The sequence below is a fragment of the Lagenorhynchus albirostris genome, chromosome 15, assembly GCF_949774975.1.
Source record: "Lagenorhynchus albirostris chromosome 15, mLagAlb1.1, whole genome shotgun sequence".
Classification (NCBI taxonomy): Eukaryota; Metazoa; Chordata; class Mammalia; order Artiodactyla; family Delphinidae; genus Lagenorhynchus; species Lagenorhynchus albirostris.
Genome location: NC_083109.1, coordinates 37,646,129 through 37,665,074, shown reverse-complemented (window position 1 = coordinate 37,665,074; position 18,946 = coordinate 37,646,129). Strand labels below are relative to the sequence as shown.

At 39.9% G+C, this 18,946-nt stretch overlaps 1 protein-coding gene across 1 annotated transcript in view; it reads right to left on the bottom strand.

Annotated features, from left to right (window-relative positions):
- Positions 1-18,946, bottom strand: part of SLX4IP (SLX4 interacting protein) — a 185,316-nt gene that overhangs the window by 150,151 nt on the left and 16,219 nt on the right. The window contains 1 exon segment of the mRNA XM_060123970.1: positions 16,744-16,799. Coding sequence (XP_059979953.1) covers positions 16,744-16,770 — 27 coding nt within the window. The 5' untranslated portion in view covers positions 16,771-16,799.

Here is an 18,946-nt window from a genome sequence, read left to right as displayed (position 1 = left end):
CAAACTCCTGGATGCAGGTGCCAGAGGGAGGCTGAGGTAAGCTGCAGTCCACAGCTCAGTGGTCAGACAGTGACACCCCAGAGAGCACCCATGCCTCTAATCAGCAGGCTGCAAAGACCAATAAACTGCTTTTCACTTTGGGATCTGGCTTATACACAGTGATTAAGGGGAGAAAGAGGAAGTGACCAAGGCAGCAGGCTGAGCTGTAGAGGATCAGGGTCTCCACCACTCAAGACCCCTCAACCCAGGACCCACTCGGTCCTGTTGGCCTTCCGTTTGGGGTTAACCATGATCCTTATCTGACCACAAATGAAAGAAAAAAAAAAAAGAAAAGGAAAAAAACTCCACATAGAGACTTTTAAGGACACATACCTAAATGAAGAAAGAAAGGGGGTCTAGAGAGAGAACAGCTTTTAAAAGCAAATTCCAGAGTTGAGACATTGCCCGGGAACTCATTCAGTGGCATTAATGACTCCCACAAACACATGATCTCTCAACATCCCTTTAGACTGAAGACTATCTTCTTCAGAATTATGAAGTACCTTCAGACATTGCTTAAACAAGTCTTCATTTACTTGACGACACGAAGTGTTGTTAGACCAACAGATCATTCACAAAATTTTTACAAGGATGAAATAAGAACTCTAGTAGCTTTAAAAAAAAATTGCAAAATAAGCTACTTCATGAAATACGCTGGAGGAAAAAAGTTAAAAAAAAAGTTAATCACAATAATTAATATTTGTTATGATGATGATGATTGAGATAATGCCTAATGTTTATTAAAATGGCTACCTTTGTTAAGCACTTAATATGCATTTAACCCTCACAATAACACTAATATAAAAATAGTGCAATTAGCACAGGCTATGCTTATGCTGCTGGTCCAGAGAACACACTTTGAGAGCCAGTGCTTTACAGACTACAGGGTCTGTCTTTTCTCTTCCTCCCCTTTGTCTCTGAGCTTCATCTTGGACCCAGGTAGGACAGTAGTAGAAGCACGTGTCCCAGTCTCACACACCAGTGTGCTGGTCCACAGGCCAGGCACCACCACAGTCCAAACAGCCAGACTGAATGCTGGCCACCCCACATGGCTTTTTCTTTCTTCCAAACAAAAGATACCAGAAATGCCAAATAAGTCAGCTGTTCACAGACCAAAATACATTTTCAAAATACTTATTTTTAAGGAGCAACAATGTTCTAGGAATAATTTATAATACCAAAATGGATAAACAAAATGAACAGTCTTATTTGAACTAGAAAAATATCCTTGCACTGGCAAAACGTGATTAAATACTTCATCAACCTTATCAGAATTAAGCAAAATGAATGGCAATTAATGTCTTCAACTACTACTGGCTTTGAAAAGGCCCATATCAGGTAACAAGGCAGTGAAAAGGGAAAAATGCTAACACTTTCTAAGTGGTGACTCTGCTGAGACGGACGATTATCCCAGAAAGGAGTTTATATTAACACCACTTAATTAACCCTATTTCCTATTTAACAAGTGGGTACTTAAATCACTTTCCAGAGTGCAGGTCAATGGTGATGCCCTGGTTCAAACACAGGCCTTTCTGCCTCCAACGCCCAAATTCTTTCCACTATATCATACACAAAAAATTCCTCCAATAAATGTTTAGGGAATTATCAAAATGTAGGACTAGACAGTTCATTAGAGATGTGCTAATTCAACACCTCATTTAATAGATACTAATAGATAAGATTTAAGAGATAGGAACATATGTGGTAAACAATCCCCAGAGATGGCCACCAACAATTCCTCCCCTCCTTCACATAAGCACACTGCTCATCCCATCAAGATGAGGAGCTGGGCTTCCCTGGTGGCGCAGTGGTTAAAAACCTGCCTGCCAATGCAGGGGCACGGGTTCAAGCCCTGGTCCGGGAAGACCTCACATACTGCGGAGTAACTAAGCCCATGCGCCACAACTACAGAGCCTGCGCTCTAGAGCCCGTGAGCTGCAACTACTGAAGCCCGTGCGCCTAGAGTCCGTGCTCTGCAACAAGAGAAGCCACCACAATGAGAAGGCCGTGCACTGCAACGAAAAGTAACCCCTGCTCACCGCAACTAGAGGAAGCCCGCATGCAGCAGTGAAGACCCAACGCGGCCAAAAAATAAATAAATAAATTTATTTTTTAAAAAAAAGAAAGAAAGAAGAGGAATCTATTTCTTCTCTCCTGACCTTGTGATTTGCTGACCAATAGAATATGGTGTCGGAGTCTGCCAGCTCCAGATTCAGCCCTTAGGAAGCCTAGCATCTTCCAGTGTCATGCTCTCTGGGAAGCCAGCACCATGCTGTAAGGGAGCTCAAGCTAGACAACTAAATGAAAGATGCCTTGTGAAGAGAGAGATGCATCGTGGAGGAGGACTGAACATGGATGGGAGTGAAACCCTCTTGAGCTTACCAGCCCAGTGGGTATCTGAATGCATCCAAATGAGTGACCCAGTCAACGCCATGTAAAGCAGAAAAACTGCCACTAAGATTTTCTGACCCATGGAATTATGAAAAGTTTCGGGCTAGCTGGTTACACAGCTAACTGCTGGTTACATAGCTAACTGAAACATGAGGTTAACTGACCTGCCCATAGTCAAGAATCAATACTAAGGACTGAAATCTAAGCCCCCGGAATTCTAGCCCTGGCCACCTGCCACTGTAGCCCACCAGGTAAACTGACACACGAACGGAGCACCCCAAAGACCGAGTGACCTTTGGGCTTTGCCACAATATCCCATAAAGAAACAGATCTGAACAAAATGACTGTACTCATTTGTTCACACCTCAGCTCTGCAGGACCGTCTGTGTTCCCCTCACCTATGGCTGCTTACATTTTGACACATTAATTTCTCATTACAAACCCCCTGAGGATAGAGACAGGCAATCATCACCCTTGTCTGTGTCTCTAGTGCCTAACCCAGGGCCTTGCACGCCAGGGATAAACGAAGATTTGCTGACACCTCACATATGAAAAGAATTAGACTAGTCCTCATGCCAAAGAATTATGAGACAAAGAACAAACAAGACACTCAGGCCAAGTCCCTCTAACACTATACAGAATGTCACTGTAAAATATTAAATAATTACTGACGGCCCATGACATGCATAAAGTGGTCTTTTCCCAAACACTTTGACAGCACTGTCTTTTATTATTACTCTGATACCCACAAGAAACTCTGTCAAACAGATAGGAATAATAGCACTACCCCACAGCTGAAGAAATGGATGCTCAGAGGGGTAACACAATTCACCCAGTCATCCACATTTCACAAGTGAAGCCACAACATGGTATCAGGAACGCTGATCAAAAGTCTGATGCTAATTTCATCTTCTACAATCCCTTCCTCAAAAACCTGAGGATCTAAATTTCAAGAAGTACTATAAAAGAACCTAGAGTCATATGAATAGAATATCGAGAATCACAGAAACTTAGGATAAGACATGATCTCAGTACTGATCCATAAGAGACAGTGAATTTTTCAGGTCATGAAAAGTGGGATGCCAGACCTGGCGCATGCCTTGCCAGAATCTATACGACGCTACATCTTTGTGAAACAAACAGCATAACATTCTTCCTCATCTCAGCTCACACTTGCAAAACACAGCATGTGCCTGTCTGCTGTGTATGGTCACTACTGCAAACTCATTCTTTACTTGGTGTTTCTGGTAGTCTTAAAATCAGAATGTTATTGTCACATGCTACGCACATGCATCAAAGTGACCTATGCAATGGCCTTGTTTCCTATATTACTTAATCCTGGGTATTACAAGAGGTTACTACCAGAGACACATCGAAAAGGCCAACAAGAATAAATGAACACTGGGCTTTCCTGGTGGCGCAGTGGTTGAGAGTCCGCCTGCCGATGCAGGGGACACAGGTTCGTGCCCCGGTCCGGGAAGATCCCACGTGCCGCGGAGCGGCCGGGCCCGTGAGCCATGGCCGCTGGGCCTGCGCGTCCGGAGCCTGTGCTCCGCAATGGGAGAGGCTGCAACAGTGAGAGGCCCGTGTACCGCAAAAAACAAAAAAAAAAGAATAAATGAACACTGTGCATCCTTACAACATTTGGCTAATGACTGGACTGTTGCACGTGTGGGCTGTTCAGTGAAATATCATTTCCATTCCCAGGGATTCTGGGATGCAAGGACCCTCTGTTAATCACCACCCTACATCTCACTTCCTCAACCGCATATCCCCAAAACTCACAGTAACAATAACAGTTAGGAAAGGTGAGTAGGAAGTACAGTAACCGTTAAAAACACTGTGACTTCAAGGACTTTGTCCCAGTCGAACCCTCCAGCCTTTACTGCTAGGACCATGGCTGGGCTGGGGCCCCAAAGCCGTGCAAGGACCAAAGGGACCCTCACTCTCAGCCCCTCGCTTCCGCTTCTGGAATCTGGAAGTGAAGCACGCCAGAGGCAATCTTGTGTCACTGACAATGCTTTCTCTGAGGCCACTGCGGATAGTTTGGGCTGTTCTGTTTTCTACCGCTGTGGTTAACGGTGGTGTTTCCCGGCGAGGAGAACTATAAGGCAGAGCAATCTAAACATCCACAGGCTAACAGGCTATGGGTGAGGGCATACACACAACTCCCAGGCAAGCAAACACCGGCATTTAGCACGTCACGATGACCTAGGAATGAGCCAGCGATTTTAAAAGCACTCTGGCTGCTGTGCTTCCTTGGATCACGACATCTGCAGAGAGGTACTTTACAAAACACAGAACAATTATGCCCTCTACAGCCCTCAAAGAGAATCCAAGGAACGTACTGAGTTCTTGTATCTGTGAAAAAGCCTGAATCTACTTTCCTACGAAGAATTATTTTTGACACCAGAAGTTAATAACATACACATGTGCTTTGTATGTATGTTGGAAAAAATTAGCATATCATGGTCTAACACTAAGGTGTTACTTAAAATATGATGATGTCCAAAGAATTAACATCATTGTACTGGAATAATTTACTTTCCTGAAGGCCAAATAGAAGCAAACTCTATACATTGTCATTTTGGCAATTTTCAAAAGAATTACTTAAAATATTTTCAAAGCGAAACTGTGGACTCCTTAAAGGAGAAACAGGTTGAGATGCAATTTTTTTTTAACAAAAGAAATAAACCACAAATTGAAGATTACAACATTCTCTGTCTGGGACTGAAAAAAGACCAGTAAGAAATAACTCTAAGCTTGAGTGACTTTCCTGTTTCCCATAAGCCACGAGGAAAGACATTTCTCATCTTTCTAATAGGGAAAGTGAGGGATACCAGGCACCTCGGAAATACTCCGGATTACTCAAGGTAGATACATAACAAGCAGACCACAGGTCCTTCTTCTTGGGAAATGTGGCTGGGAACAGTATGTTGTAAGAGCATGGGTAGATATAGATATAAATAATTGGAGAATATATATAACACGGACAACAGAAGCTGTGCATAGCAGTCAAAGGAACAAAGTGAGAGGGTATCGATGCAGGAAAAGTTTAGATGTTGTGTGAAAATAAAAGAGCGCCTTTGATCAAGCCTGGAAAAAGCTGATGAGCATAGACTACAGAAGAAAAGGTGAGAGGGAAAAGGAAGAAAGAAAACCACAGGCCAGATCACTGCAGAAAATGCAAATGCATCGGTTTCATAGGAATAGGTGGGCCATGTTCCCAAGTTCCAAGATGAAAATATGGGTCAAAGTTAAAGAGGAAGGGGGAGAATAGTTATCAGAGTGCCTTGAATTGAGCTGGAGAGTTTAGATTAGGTCTGATTAAACAAAAGGAATTACTCTGATCGCTTAAGCAAGGAAGTGACAGGGTGCAAACGGTGTTAAGAAAACATTATCCTGGCACTTGTCTGGATGCACTGGAATGGCAGGACAAGAAAGGCATAGAGATCATCCAGAGATCAGTGCAGAAACGTTAACGACAAGGATAATAAAGGCTTGAATTTATAAGAAAAGGAGAGAGAAGATGCAAGTCCAGTACACTGTGTTGAGAATGGATGCAGGAAAGACAGGGAAACAGCATAATTTGGCGAGCCCAGGATGTGAGGGTAGAGCCAGGGACATTCAAAGCAAAAGCCAATTTAGAAGAAAATGTGATAAACTGAATTCTTAGTGCAAAGTTTTAGGGATCAGTTTAGGCAGAGACTTCAGGGAGGCAGGTGGAGAGTTGAAACTGAAAAGAGGGTGAGAAGCCAGGGCTGTATTTAAACACTTTCTAATCGTTCCCAAAAAGAATAGATGTGCTAATACACATGGGGAAGGACTGGGGAAGAAGCCCAGAAAACTGGGTGTCTGGCCAGGGAAGCAGAGAGAACACTTGGAAAAGGAAGTTTCATTTCAAGTCCAACAAGAACGTTGTTTCAAAGTCATCAACACTCAGAACAAATGCTCTCACTGGAGTGAGAAGGTCCCTGAAAACTTTAAGCCTGATGCAGCATTTAATTGGGTGACGGCCGGTACACTTTTATGAATTGTATTCCAAATCTATCAAGTACTCAATACACATTTAGTTGAAGAGTTCCCAGCGTGAGCAACGTAACAGAACAGATACTGTGCAGTAGGGAAGGAAGAGCAGCCGACTGTAGTTGGTGTGCGTGTCATCACCACTGGGAAAACTCGTAGGGATCCTGTGTGATTTTAAAACTTCAAGCTCGCCCAACAAATAGACAAAATTAAGAAGCAACTGGAAGATGAAGAGTTTAAGTTCTGGGGGAAGAAATACAGAGCTACTTCTTTCACCGTGGAAAGTTTCACAAAGACAAATGCCTTTGTAAAAACATTCTCAGGGTTAAAGGTTGCACACCCGTCCTTCAGATTTATTTCTACTAAAGAATGTAACCATTTAAAACTTTTGTGATTTATTGCGTTAGGACACTTCAGTTTTAGTCTTTCTCAAAATTTAATAGAGTCATTAACTAGAACTCGACTGATATGAAAATATTTGCATAAATCTTTTTTTCAATACACAAAATCAGTGCATCTATTTCCAAATGAGTGCTGATGACAAACTGCTACATTCCCCTTTAGGTAAATGAAAAACCTAGGGCACAGAATTTAAGTTATTCACTGAGGCAAACCAGCAAGACAAAAGCCCATTTGCTATTCAACTTTCTCTCTCTAGAAGTTCAAAGAGTTGCTCTTCACTTTTTATAAAGGGGAAATTACTGTCAATTCTTGGGCATATTTCTTTTTGCGGTTGTTCTAAGGAATGCTGAGACTAAGGTTAACTGAAATTCAGAGAAGATAAAACTATAATTGCTACAAAGGAATGGAACGAAAAACAGATAGTAGAGATGCGGGGAGATTTTTTTTTAATGTAAAATCTCTCCTCTCTTTGTTAACATTAATAAAATCTTAAATCTGTTACTTCAGATTTAGGGAATAACTCAGTCATCATACCCCAAAAGTCCAGCACACCACACTCCCCCCAACCCCAGAATAAAAAGTGGACAACTATCAACAGCTAAAGTAAAAGCTTCAAGTCTCCTGGAGTGGGTGGGAAGGAGGAGGAGAAGGTCATTACACACTCCCTGTGGAAGAAGACAAAGCCAGATCCACATTCCAGGGAAATCTGGCTGGTCTGAGTTTTTCCTTAAGTACCGATTGGCCTGTCACTAAGCCAGGCTCTGTAATCTTCCTGCTAGGGAAGCCATGAATCCCTTCTAATTAATCAAGCCCTCCCAACAAAAATTTTCCCACCCACAATAAAGTGGGCTGTGGGAAGGGAAAGCAGCAGAGCAAGCTTTGTAGCCAAAAGAATTCTAGACTTTGATGTAATACCTAACTAATCCAAGAAAACAGATGCAGGAAGCAGAGGAAATGATCTACAAACAAAGACAGACAATGAAGTAGGAACACAGTACTGCTCTGCTGGAACCCAAGTCGAAAATTTTAAATCATAAGATTGTAACTATAATTGCATGGGAGTGAGACCTGGCAACACTTTTAAAACACCTGTGAAGCGGGGAATGGATCCATAAACTTTTCAGAAGTAGATACCATGAATACTGATTTGATAGCTTCAACAATAATTTATTATTTAAATTTATTTTCTTCTTACTAAACTTTAATACATTATATATCCATGTCTATTTCTTGCTTCTACTTGCAAAGGAAATGGAGTTGCCTTGACCTTCCTAATTTACCGTGCCCTTGCAGCCGGTTTAACCCAAGGTAAACTTCATTGAAAGCTTACTCTGACAAGGTGCAAGGAAGCAAGAGTACAGAAGGATGCACTGATTCAGACCCATGCTGTCCAATTCAGCTGCTACTACTACTACTACCTATGTGTGCCTCTAAGCAGTTGAAACATGGCCAGTAGGAATTGAGATGTGCTTTAAGAGATATATTTATATACTTAAATCTGCTTATGTAATATATAAATATTTCAGACTTTGCACACAATAAGGTCTTTGTTGCAACTATTCAACTCTGCCATTGTAGCGTAAAAGCAGCCAGGCACAATATATAAACAAATGGGAGTGTCTGTGTTCCAATAAAACTTTATTTACAGAAACAAGCAGCTCATCTGTGGGGTGTAACTTTCTGACCCCTTGTTCCCTAAAGAACTTATAATTATGGAAGTTCTAAAACACTGGGGTGGGTGCAGAGCTAGAATTAGGATCACGGAGGAGCCTGCTGCCACTACTACTTTAAGCTGAGAAAGCCTTCACTGGAGTTTAGGACACATCCTCCTGCCCTGGGCTGCAGTGGCCCAGAAGTCAAGAGACCCTGAAAGCTGGGGTTCCAAGGACTTATCTCATACACCACTACCATTTCCTGAAATTCTGGCCTAGGAGGCAGTTATAAGAAAGAGGTGAAGGCCAGGGTCACAGCAGTGTTTTGTTTTGTTTTGTTTTGTTTCGCTTTGTTTTTAAAAAGCCCTCTTCTATGCAGGAAGGTCAGAAGACCTTTCTTCATTTGAATAAGAATAACTTGTTTGCAGGGATAATTAATACCATTCCAAGGAAAGTCTCAGAATAAACAACTGAGATGCAAGTGGCAAATTGTTGGTATTCACCTGCTTTTCTGTTAGCTTGGAAACCGTGCTCTATCCAAGTATTTTTCAACCCAGATGGTCAAAAGTAAATGCATCTATATGAAAATTTGCAGTTAATTCCTTTTAACTTTTATTCATGTGATTTTTTTTATCATAGTAATCCATATACACAGATTAAAATGACCTATCAAAAACAGTCCTCTTCTTCCCCATCCTGGTTCCACCCTCAACCCAACTTTCACTCACCAGGAGACACCACACAGAACTTCATCTATGTCATCTGGTATTTACTAAATCGTTCTAAATATTTTGTTTATACTGTAATCTTTTATTTCAGATTTAAACACTATCCATGGAAAATGAAAACATAATGTTTGCAACCCACCCGCTCACACATCTCCTTCCCCAGGCTTCCAAAATTTGAAGATCTCAACATATGAAGTGTTCAAAGCTGAGCCATGTAGTTATACCATGCTTACTTTTCTATCTTGCATAATCTTTTGTTTGCTTAGAATTAAGGAATAGTTTCCCATATTCCTACCACTAAATCATTCCCACACTCTGACCTACAGAAACTCCTCTCAATACATTTAAGTACATGTGGTATTTTATTCATTTCCTTTTTTGTTGGAGACATCTTTCATAGAACCATCTGTCCTGTTCCAATTGGACTGGTTACTCTCTAAGCATTATACACAACTGATCATCATGGGATTTGCTTAGGCCCTCACCTGCTGGATTCCCTATTTCCTGGATCCCAATCTCACCCTTCCTCTGCTCACCGTCCCATCTGGGAAAAATCATATCCTTCCTAAAATAGGGTACATTAGAAGAAAATTTCTTTTAGCCTTTGCAAGTCTGAAAATGCCTCTATTCCACCTTAACATGTGATTGAAAGTTGAGCTGTGAAAAGCATTCAGGGCTGGAAACTGAGGCAGGAGGTAGATGGGCCACAAGCCCCTCCCCCCGCCCCCCAGGGTAAGCAATTGGAGATTTGTTCCCTGTGAACCGATACTCCAAGATGAGAATAGCAGGACAATTGAGAGAAGAGGCTGGGCCCTGCCCAGATAGAAGATAAGAGACCACATATTTCTCATTCTCCAAGTCAAGGAAACTTGCTCGACTAGAAAGCTCCTTGGAGGTCAAAAAAGGAGGGGGGAGCCACCCCACAGTAAGAGGCCAACTACCCATAGGCCTCTTCGGTGGAATCCATCTTGGCTGAGAGATGCGCGCGCACACATGGGAGGATCCTGAGATGTTCCAAATACGGACTCAGAACCAGGCAAAGCAAAGTGATAGACCAAAGGAAACCCGGAAGAAATGCCCCATAAAAGTGATTCAAACTACCACGAGGGCGCGACTCTCTCTGAGTCCGCCCGTGTGTCTATCCACACATCCTCTACTCCTTTTTTTTGTCTCCTAATAAACACTTTACTTGTTTCACTACTTTCCGTCTTTGTGGGAACTCTTCTGCAAAGCCAAAGGGCCAGGGCCTTGTCACTGACCACTGGTCTAGTGGCTAGGTTTCTGTGCTTCACTGCCGCAACCCGACCTCAATCTCTGGCCGGGGAACCAAAACCCTGCTTCAAGCTGCTGCAGGCCGAGGCCACCCAAGATCAGAAACTATTATCCTCAGAATATCTAAGGAATTGTTCCCCTGTCCACAACTATAGCTGCTGAAAAGGCGGTTCTGAATCTGATCCTCTGTATGTGATCTGATTTTCTTCTAGGATCTTCTCTGAATTTCCGGTGTTATGAAATTTTAGGATGATGCACCTTAGTACAACTTATTTTCCTTGCCTTTTTTAGGTGCACTCTCACAGAAACTTTCAAATAGTAACTTTGTGCCATCATTTCTAGTAATTTTATCGTATTACTTCTTTCATAATTTTCCTCTCCACCATCTTCTTTGTTTTCCTTTCTAGAACTTTTTCATATCAATTTCATATCAATTTGTTTTTCAAAATCAATTTTTCATATCAATACTGTACACCTCAAATTTTCTTGTATTATCTTCCCACTTTTTTAACTATTATCTTTTTGCTCTACTTTCTGGGCAGTATTCCTTATCCATCTTCCCATACTTTACTAAATTTTTATTTCTATCATATTTTTAATTTACAAGAGCTCTTACCTATTTTCAGGAATTTCCCTTATTCATAAAATCCTGAACGTGTCACATGGTTATAATAGTTTCCTTTTTTGCTTTGAGGATACTCATTATAATGTTTTTAAAAGTCTTTTCTTGCTTACTAGAATCTCTCTGATCCTCCAGTTTTGCTCATTTGCTTTTCTCTCTCTTTTTCAGTTCTCTGGTTTTCTGTTTCTCAAGTTTTCCTTAAATCTCTGGTGGTATCTTTTGTCCATTCATAATTAAGAACAGACAATAAATCTCTGACTGGAAAGTTTCTGTACATGGGTGGAACTTACTGACTGCTGGGCTTCAGGAATCCAGTGGGGGACTTAGATATCTGGTTGGGGGATGCCAGATGCAGGCCCTACTTATATCAGACAAGTAGACTTTAGGTTAAGTATGACTAGAAATAAAAAGAGATATTTCATAATAATTAAAGATTCTATTCAACAGAAAGAACAATCATAAATTTGTATATATGTGCTAATATAGCCTTAAGATATACAAAGCCAAGATCAATAAAAGGACAAATATACAAATCTAAAACCATAGTTGGAGATTTTTAACACGCCTCTCTCAACTGATCAAACAAGTGGACAAAATATGAGCAAACACAAAGCAGATTTTTTACAACAGAATCAACAAACCTGACTTGAGTCGGATACACAGTTCAATGCACCTGACAAGCAACACTTTTTTCAAGTGTTTATAGAACATTAACCAAAATATCAATAGAGGAATTACGCTAAACAAAATGATTATGCTAATAACAAAATGATTATTAGAAAATTTCCAAAAACTTAGAAACTATACAATATACATCTGAATAAGCCATAAACAAAAATGAAACACAATGAAAATTAGAAAATATTTTGATTTGAATGGAAGCAAAATTCCCACTTTAACAGCATCTCTATCAAAACAAGAGGATACAAGTCAAGTAGGTACTTAGAGAGAAATTCATAGCTTTAAGTGCATATACTAGAAAAGAAGAACGGTTCCAAAATCAATGATTTAACCTTCCCCCTTAAGAAGCTGAAAAAAGGACAAATTTGCTCAAAGAATGTAGAAGGAAGGAAATAATAAAGAAATCAATAAAATAGAAAACAAGTATGCTACAGGAAAATAAAATGAAACCTGAATTTGGTTCTCTGAAAAGACTACTAAAAATAACAAATCCCTATCAGCACTAATCAATATCATTCCTTTGGAAAGGCAAATCAAAACCACAATGAGATATCACCTCACACCTGTTAGAATAGCTATTATGAAAAAGACAAGAGATAAATACTGGTGAGACTGTAGAGAAAAGGGAACTCTGGTGCATGGTTGGTGGGAATGTAAATTGGTGCAGCCACTATAGAAAACATTATGGAGGTTAATCAAAAATTTTAAAGTAGAACTGCCACATGATCCAGCAATCCCACTTCTGGGTATATATCTGAAGGATATGAAATCACTATCTTGAAGAGATATCTGCACTCCGTGTTCACTGCAGCATTATTCACAATAGCCAAGACATGGAAACAACCTAAGTGTCTACTGACAGATGAATGAATAAAGAAAATATGGTATACACATGCAATGGAATATTATTCAGCCATAAAAAGGAAATTCTGCCATTTGCAGCAACACAGATAGACCTTGAGGACATTATACTAAGTGTAGTAACTCAGACAGAGAAAGACAAATAAATACTGTATGATTTCACTTATATGTGGAATCTTAAAACATCAAATTCATAGAAACAGAGTAGAATGGTAGTTGCCAGGGGCTGAGGGATGGGGTAAATGGGGTGATGTTGGTTGAAGGGTACAAACTTTTAGTTATAAGATGAGTAAGTTCCGGGGATGTAATGTACAGCATGGTGACTAGAGTTAGCAACACTATACTGTATACTTGGGAGTAAAGCTCTAATGTTTTCACCATGACAACAACAAAATGGTAATTATGTGAAGTGAAGGACGTGTTAACTAAAATTACTGTGGTAAACATTTTGCAATTTATACATTTATCAAATCAACATATTGTACACCTTAGACTTACACAATGTTATATGTCAATGATATTTCAATCAAGCTGGAAAAAATATAATCACCCATTTGGAAGGTTCAAGCCTAGTTGTCAGAATATTTGGAAGCCAGGATAGCTGAGAGATGGCATCCTAATGCCTAAAAAGGGTAGGAGAGAGAGAGGAGTTGGGAATAAACTCATTCCAGTTAAGTCCGGAGTTGTGAAGAACTTCAACTTTCAGTTCTTTGTATCAGCTTAGCACATAAGACAAAGCTTGACACAGAAATAAGTACTCAATTTGTAGATATCCTCATATAATACTCTTTGGGTTTGTATGGGTAAGTTTGTCCACAATCTCTTGGAACAGGAGCTATTCAAGAGAGCTTTTCCTTCATCCTCTTGAGAAACTGTGGGTTTCATGAAAATGCAAAAAAAATCTCTGCTCGCTGACCAAGGGAAGCAGCATGGAAGCCTGCCATCCACCCAGGGCTTTGGCAGGGGCAGGGGGTGGGGGGCAGGGGAGGGAGAACAGCAAGGAAAATACTGGAAAATACTAAAAACACTAAGCTTGTGCCATACTCAGTTGTGGGTTGCAAAGTCAGACTACCCACAAGGTGGTGGAATCCCAAGCCCTGAAATGAATATAAACCTGGTCCAAAACCACCAAAATGCCAATGGCTCCAGCAGAAGTAAACTTGAAACCGCTCCACTGCTCTGCAGGGCTGAGCTCATAGGTCTTTCCACCCGTGTATTTCACACTTAGTAAATAACAGTGGAAATAACAGAACAATCTAAAAGAGGCTATAAAATAAACTACTTTAAGATTATAAAGGAGATAAAAGAAGGATATGGAAACATATTGAAAAAGGGACAAGTATATATATAAAAAAAGAACTGGTAGAATTTGAATTAAAATAAAACAAACATAAATTCTCAAATGAAAAATACAGTCACTAAAAATAAACAAAGAATAGAATAAATACAGATTAAAAAGGAGAATAAATACTGATGACAAGTTTTTAGTAAACTGGAAGATATCTGATAAAAAGCACTCTGAATGCAACATACAGACATAAAGAGAAGAGAAAAAGGAAACGGAAAATGGCCAAGCAGAGTTCATCAGAGCGGGCACGCGGTGACTGCAGCAAGAGCAGGTGTGCATGTCCCCTGTTGCCCATGACACCCTAGGGCAGTGCACAGCAATCTGGCTGGGCGGGATGTCAGACCTTCAGAATGGGATCCCACTGCTTGGGTTGTGGGCCTTTTAAACTGCATGATTAGGAAAGCACTTGTTCCTTGCCTGTGTGATCAGACAGAAGCAGGGACACCAACACAACATGATGTGTAGAATCTTCCATATAATGTGTCAGAACTCTGACTATCCCTAACCTGCTGGCTTGACACCCATGGTTGGGGTCACTCCCCCACCTGGCATGACCTGGGAGTTAGGTTCCAAGTCTTGCTGGTGCAGCTGTGAGATCAGGCAATCTCGTAGCAGAATTTACCACATCAGTATGTATGTCTTGGAAATCAATTGACCCAGCTCTGGCATAATTAGGGGCCTAGGGTCTAAGCTTTGCGGCTGACGAGGATTGTCTATCCGAATGGACCACAGCCAGTTTGGGCGAAGTTTTGCTAGAGGCCCAGTCCTTTTCTGAGCAGACAGCCTGCAGGCGCTCAGTCCTGGATGAGTTAACATCACCCTCTAGCACATAATAAACAGTTACGTGGGACTATTCAACAAACTTCGTATAAGAGTTCCAGAAGAAGAGATCAGAGAGAACAGAGAGGAGCAGTACTTGAAGAGAAAAAGGTCGAAATTTTCCAAAATTGATGAAAGACTTGACTCTTCCAAATGAAGATGTACATTGCATCCCAAGCCAGATAAATAAAAAGTCTGTATCTCAAGATTTCACAGTGAAACTACAGAATATCAAAGACACAAAATCTTAAGAGCAACCAAAGAGAACCAAGATATCTTGATAAGCAAGATAACAAAGAAAGAAATCACGATGGGCTGACAGTAGACTTCTTTGCTGACTAGTCTCCACAGATGCACCCCAGATTCTCCCCCTCCCTGTAAGCACAAGCTGCTTCTCCCACGGAGAGTTGCAGCTTCCCTGGAGCTGACCCTCTGAGTGCTCTGACCAACAGAATGCAGAGGAAACGCACGTGGGATTCTGAGCTCAGGCCTTCAAGGCACGGACAAATTACATTTTTTTCTTCTCGCAACTTTTGCTCTGGGACACCATCCCTCAAAACTCAGCCACCAAGCCAGGAGAGGAGCCCAAGTCACACAGAGTAGCCACCTGAATGAGAACTGAGGACAACAATTAACAGCCCCAGGTGAGATTCCAAGCACAGCCAGGATCAACGGCCAGCCACATGCGCGGCCAGCTTTGATGTGCAGGCTGAACTCAGTCCCCAGATGACTGCAGCCCCAGCCAACATCAAGAGAAGAAACCGCCCAACTGATACCAGGCGACCTACAGAATCCTGAGAGAGAATAAAATGGCTTCTGTTTTAAGTCACTACGTTTTAAGGTGGTTTTAAAGCATCAACTGATAATTAAAACATTTCTCAGTTGCAATAAGAGATTTCAAAAGACAATGGAAAAATACCTTTAAAGTGCTGAGAGGAACTGATGTGCAACCTAAAATTCTAAAACAAACTTTACTTTCTAGAGGAAAACCAAAAGACATTTTTAGACAGACAGATTGTGAAAATTCACCACTTATAATCTCTCACAGAGAGGAATACTACATATAGAATATACAGATACTAGAAATAACTGTGAATAATGAAATTTATAAATATGTTGTAAATCTAAAGCACTGACTTGGTAAAGATAAGATACGACTACAACACTAAACAGTATCTGATCTGGTTAACCACTATGATTTCTCTGTTTCGGTGTTTTGAATTTCTGCTTAATTAAACACTAGCGCAGGGAAAATGCCCTAAAGAACAGGCATATGTGAAGCATCCTTCATACAATGGTTCCTCTCGAGACTGGATCTGCAGCTAGTTGGATGCAGGACTCTTGGATGCAGAACCTGAAGGGTCGACTGTACTCACTACCAATTCTTCCCCTCTCCTTCCCCACCACCCCTCACAGGTGACCCTCCCATTCCTCCACAACTGAGAAGGTCTGGGACCCAGCCATCAAGGGATAGAGAAGAGATGCTTACAAGAGAAAAGCAAAAGAGGGCAGCCAGGCAGGAGAACTCACTCCTGGCATTCACCCAGGCGCAGCATTTGCTGCCTGCTTCTTTACTTTTACATGCTTTGTCATAATCAAAAATGACGCCATGGACACACAATGTGAATAATACTTTTTAACATTAAGGACCAAGTTATGTCCCAAAGGCATCTTACAAAAGACTTTAAGCAAGAAACTCCCATGACCATATGAACTATTCATTTTCTCCCCCATCTCATTCTTAACATGCAAATTTTCAATCACCTACTTCAAATTTTCAGTAGTGTCCCAAATCTGAAGAGTAGAAGGAAAGTTCAGGGCTACTGTTTTCAATTAACACAGGACTCAGTTATATTAGAAAGTGATTAATCATTTTAAAGAAAGCTATTAAGCATTACTTACCTTAACAGCAAATTTCTTTGACGCCATGGCTTACTGATTCCAGAGTAATTACAGACCTTTAACAGAAGAAAAAAGAAAGTTAAAAAGTAGGTATATCAAAATTTCTTTCGATTTGTATATTATATAAGAGAAAGGTTGGCTGAATAATCAAATATCAACAGGTATTCTTACAAGATGAATGTTCACTTATAACTGGTCTTAACAGAAATATTATATTGAATTAACAGTTTACGAACTGCCCACAAAGAAAAGCACAGGCCCAGATGTATTCTACCAAATGTTTAAAGAACAATTAATACCAATCTTTCACAGACTCTTTAAAAGAAGCATAAGAAAAACTCAAATCATTCTAAGAGGCCAGTTACATCCTGATACCAATACCAAACAGAAACATCACAAGAAAGGAAAACTACACACTAGTATTCAACAAAATACTACAAACCAAAGCTAGCAACATATAAAAAGGATTATACACCATGACATTAGATTTATCTCAGGAATATAAGATTGGTTTAACATCTGAAAATCAGTATAATACACTATATTAATAGAATAAAAGAGAAAACACATGATTATCTCAAATTTAGAAAAAAATTGACAAAATCCAACACTTTTTTTAATTAAAAAAAAAAATCCAACACACTAGGAATAGAAGGAAGCATCCTCAACCTGATAAAGAGCATCTGTGAAGAACCCACAGCTAGGGAATTCCCTGGCAGTTCAGTGGTAAGGACTCGGCACTTTCACTGCCAAGGGCCTGGGTTCAATCCCTGGTCGGGGAACTAAGATCCCACAAGCCGCACAACGCAGCCAAAAAAAACCAAAATAAAATCCACTAAGAAAAACCCACAGCTAAAACCATACTAAATGGTGAACGACTGAATGCCTCCTCCTCAAAGAGGAAAAAACAGAGATATCTGCTCTGTCACCTCCACACAGCACTGTATGTGCTGCACTGAGGTGCTAGCCAGGGCAATTAGGCAAGAAAAAGAAATAAATGGCATCCAGATTGGGAAGGAAGCGATAAAACTGTCCCTATCACAAATAACATGTTCTTATATGCAGAAAATCCTGAAGAGTTAAAAAAAAAAAAAAAAACTAATAGAATTACAAAGTATACGAAGTAAGGTTGTAAGATGTAAATATATTAAAAAGTCAATTATATTTCTACATTCTGGCAATGAGTAATCCTGAAATGAATTTAAGAAAACAATTCTGTTTACAAGAACATCAGAAAGAATACTTAGGAAATTTTTTTTTTAAAAACCCCACAAGATTTATACACCAAAAACCATACATTATTATTGAAAGAAATTAAAAACTTAAGTAAATGGACAGTTATCCCATATTCATGGATTAAATTAACACTTAATTTTGTTAGGATAGCCATACTCCCCAAATTGATCTATAACACAATCTCTATCAAAACCCCAGCTGACTTTATAGAAATTAACAATCTTATCCTAAAATGCATATGAAAATACATCTATAGTAGCCGAAATAATCTTGAAAAAGGAGAACAAAATTGAAGAGTTCATACTTCCCCATTTGAACACTTACTACAAAGTTAGAGTAATCAAGACAGTGTGGTACTGGCATAAAAGACAGACACATAGATCAATGGGATAAAACTGAGAGTCCCAAAACAGACCCTTACAGTTATGTTCAATTGATTTTTAACCAATGTGCTGTGACAATTTAATTGGGAAACAGTCCTTTCTACAAATGGTGCTGTTACAACTGGGTATCCACACTCAAAAGAATAAAGCTAGAACACTACATCACATTATATACAAAAATTAACTCAAAATGGATCAAAGACCTAAATGTAAGAGCTAAAACTATAAACTCTTAGAAGAAACCATAGGCATAAATTTTTGTGACCTTGCATAAGGCAATAATTTCTTAGACACAATACCAAAGGCACAAGTCACAAAAGAAAAAATTGGTAAATCAGATTTCATCAAAATTTAAAACTTCAGTGCTTTAAAGGACACTATCAAGAACCTGAAAGACAACCCACAGAATGGGAGAAAATATCTGCAAATCATACAACAAATAAGGGACTCATGTCCAGAAAACATAAAGAACACCTTAAAACAACAATAAAAAGATGAATAACCCAATTTAAAAATGAACAAAGGATTTGAATAGACATTTCTCCAAAGAAGACATACAAATGGCTAATAAGCACATAAAGAGA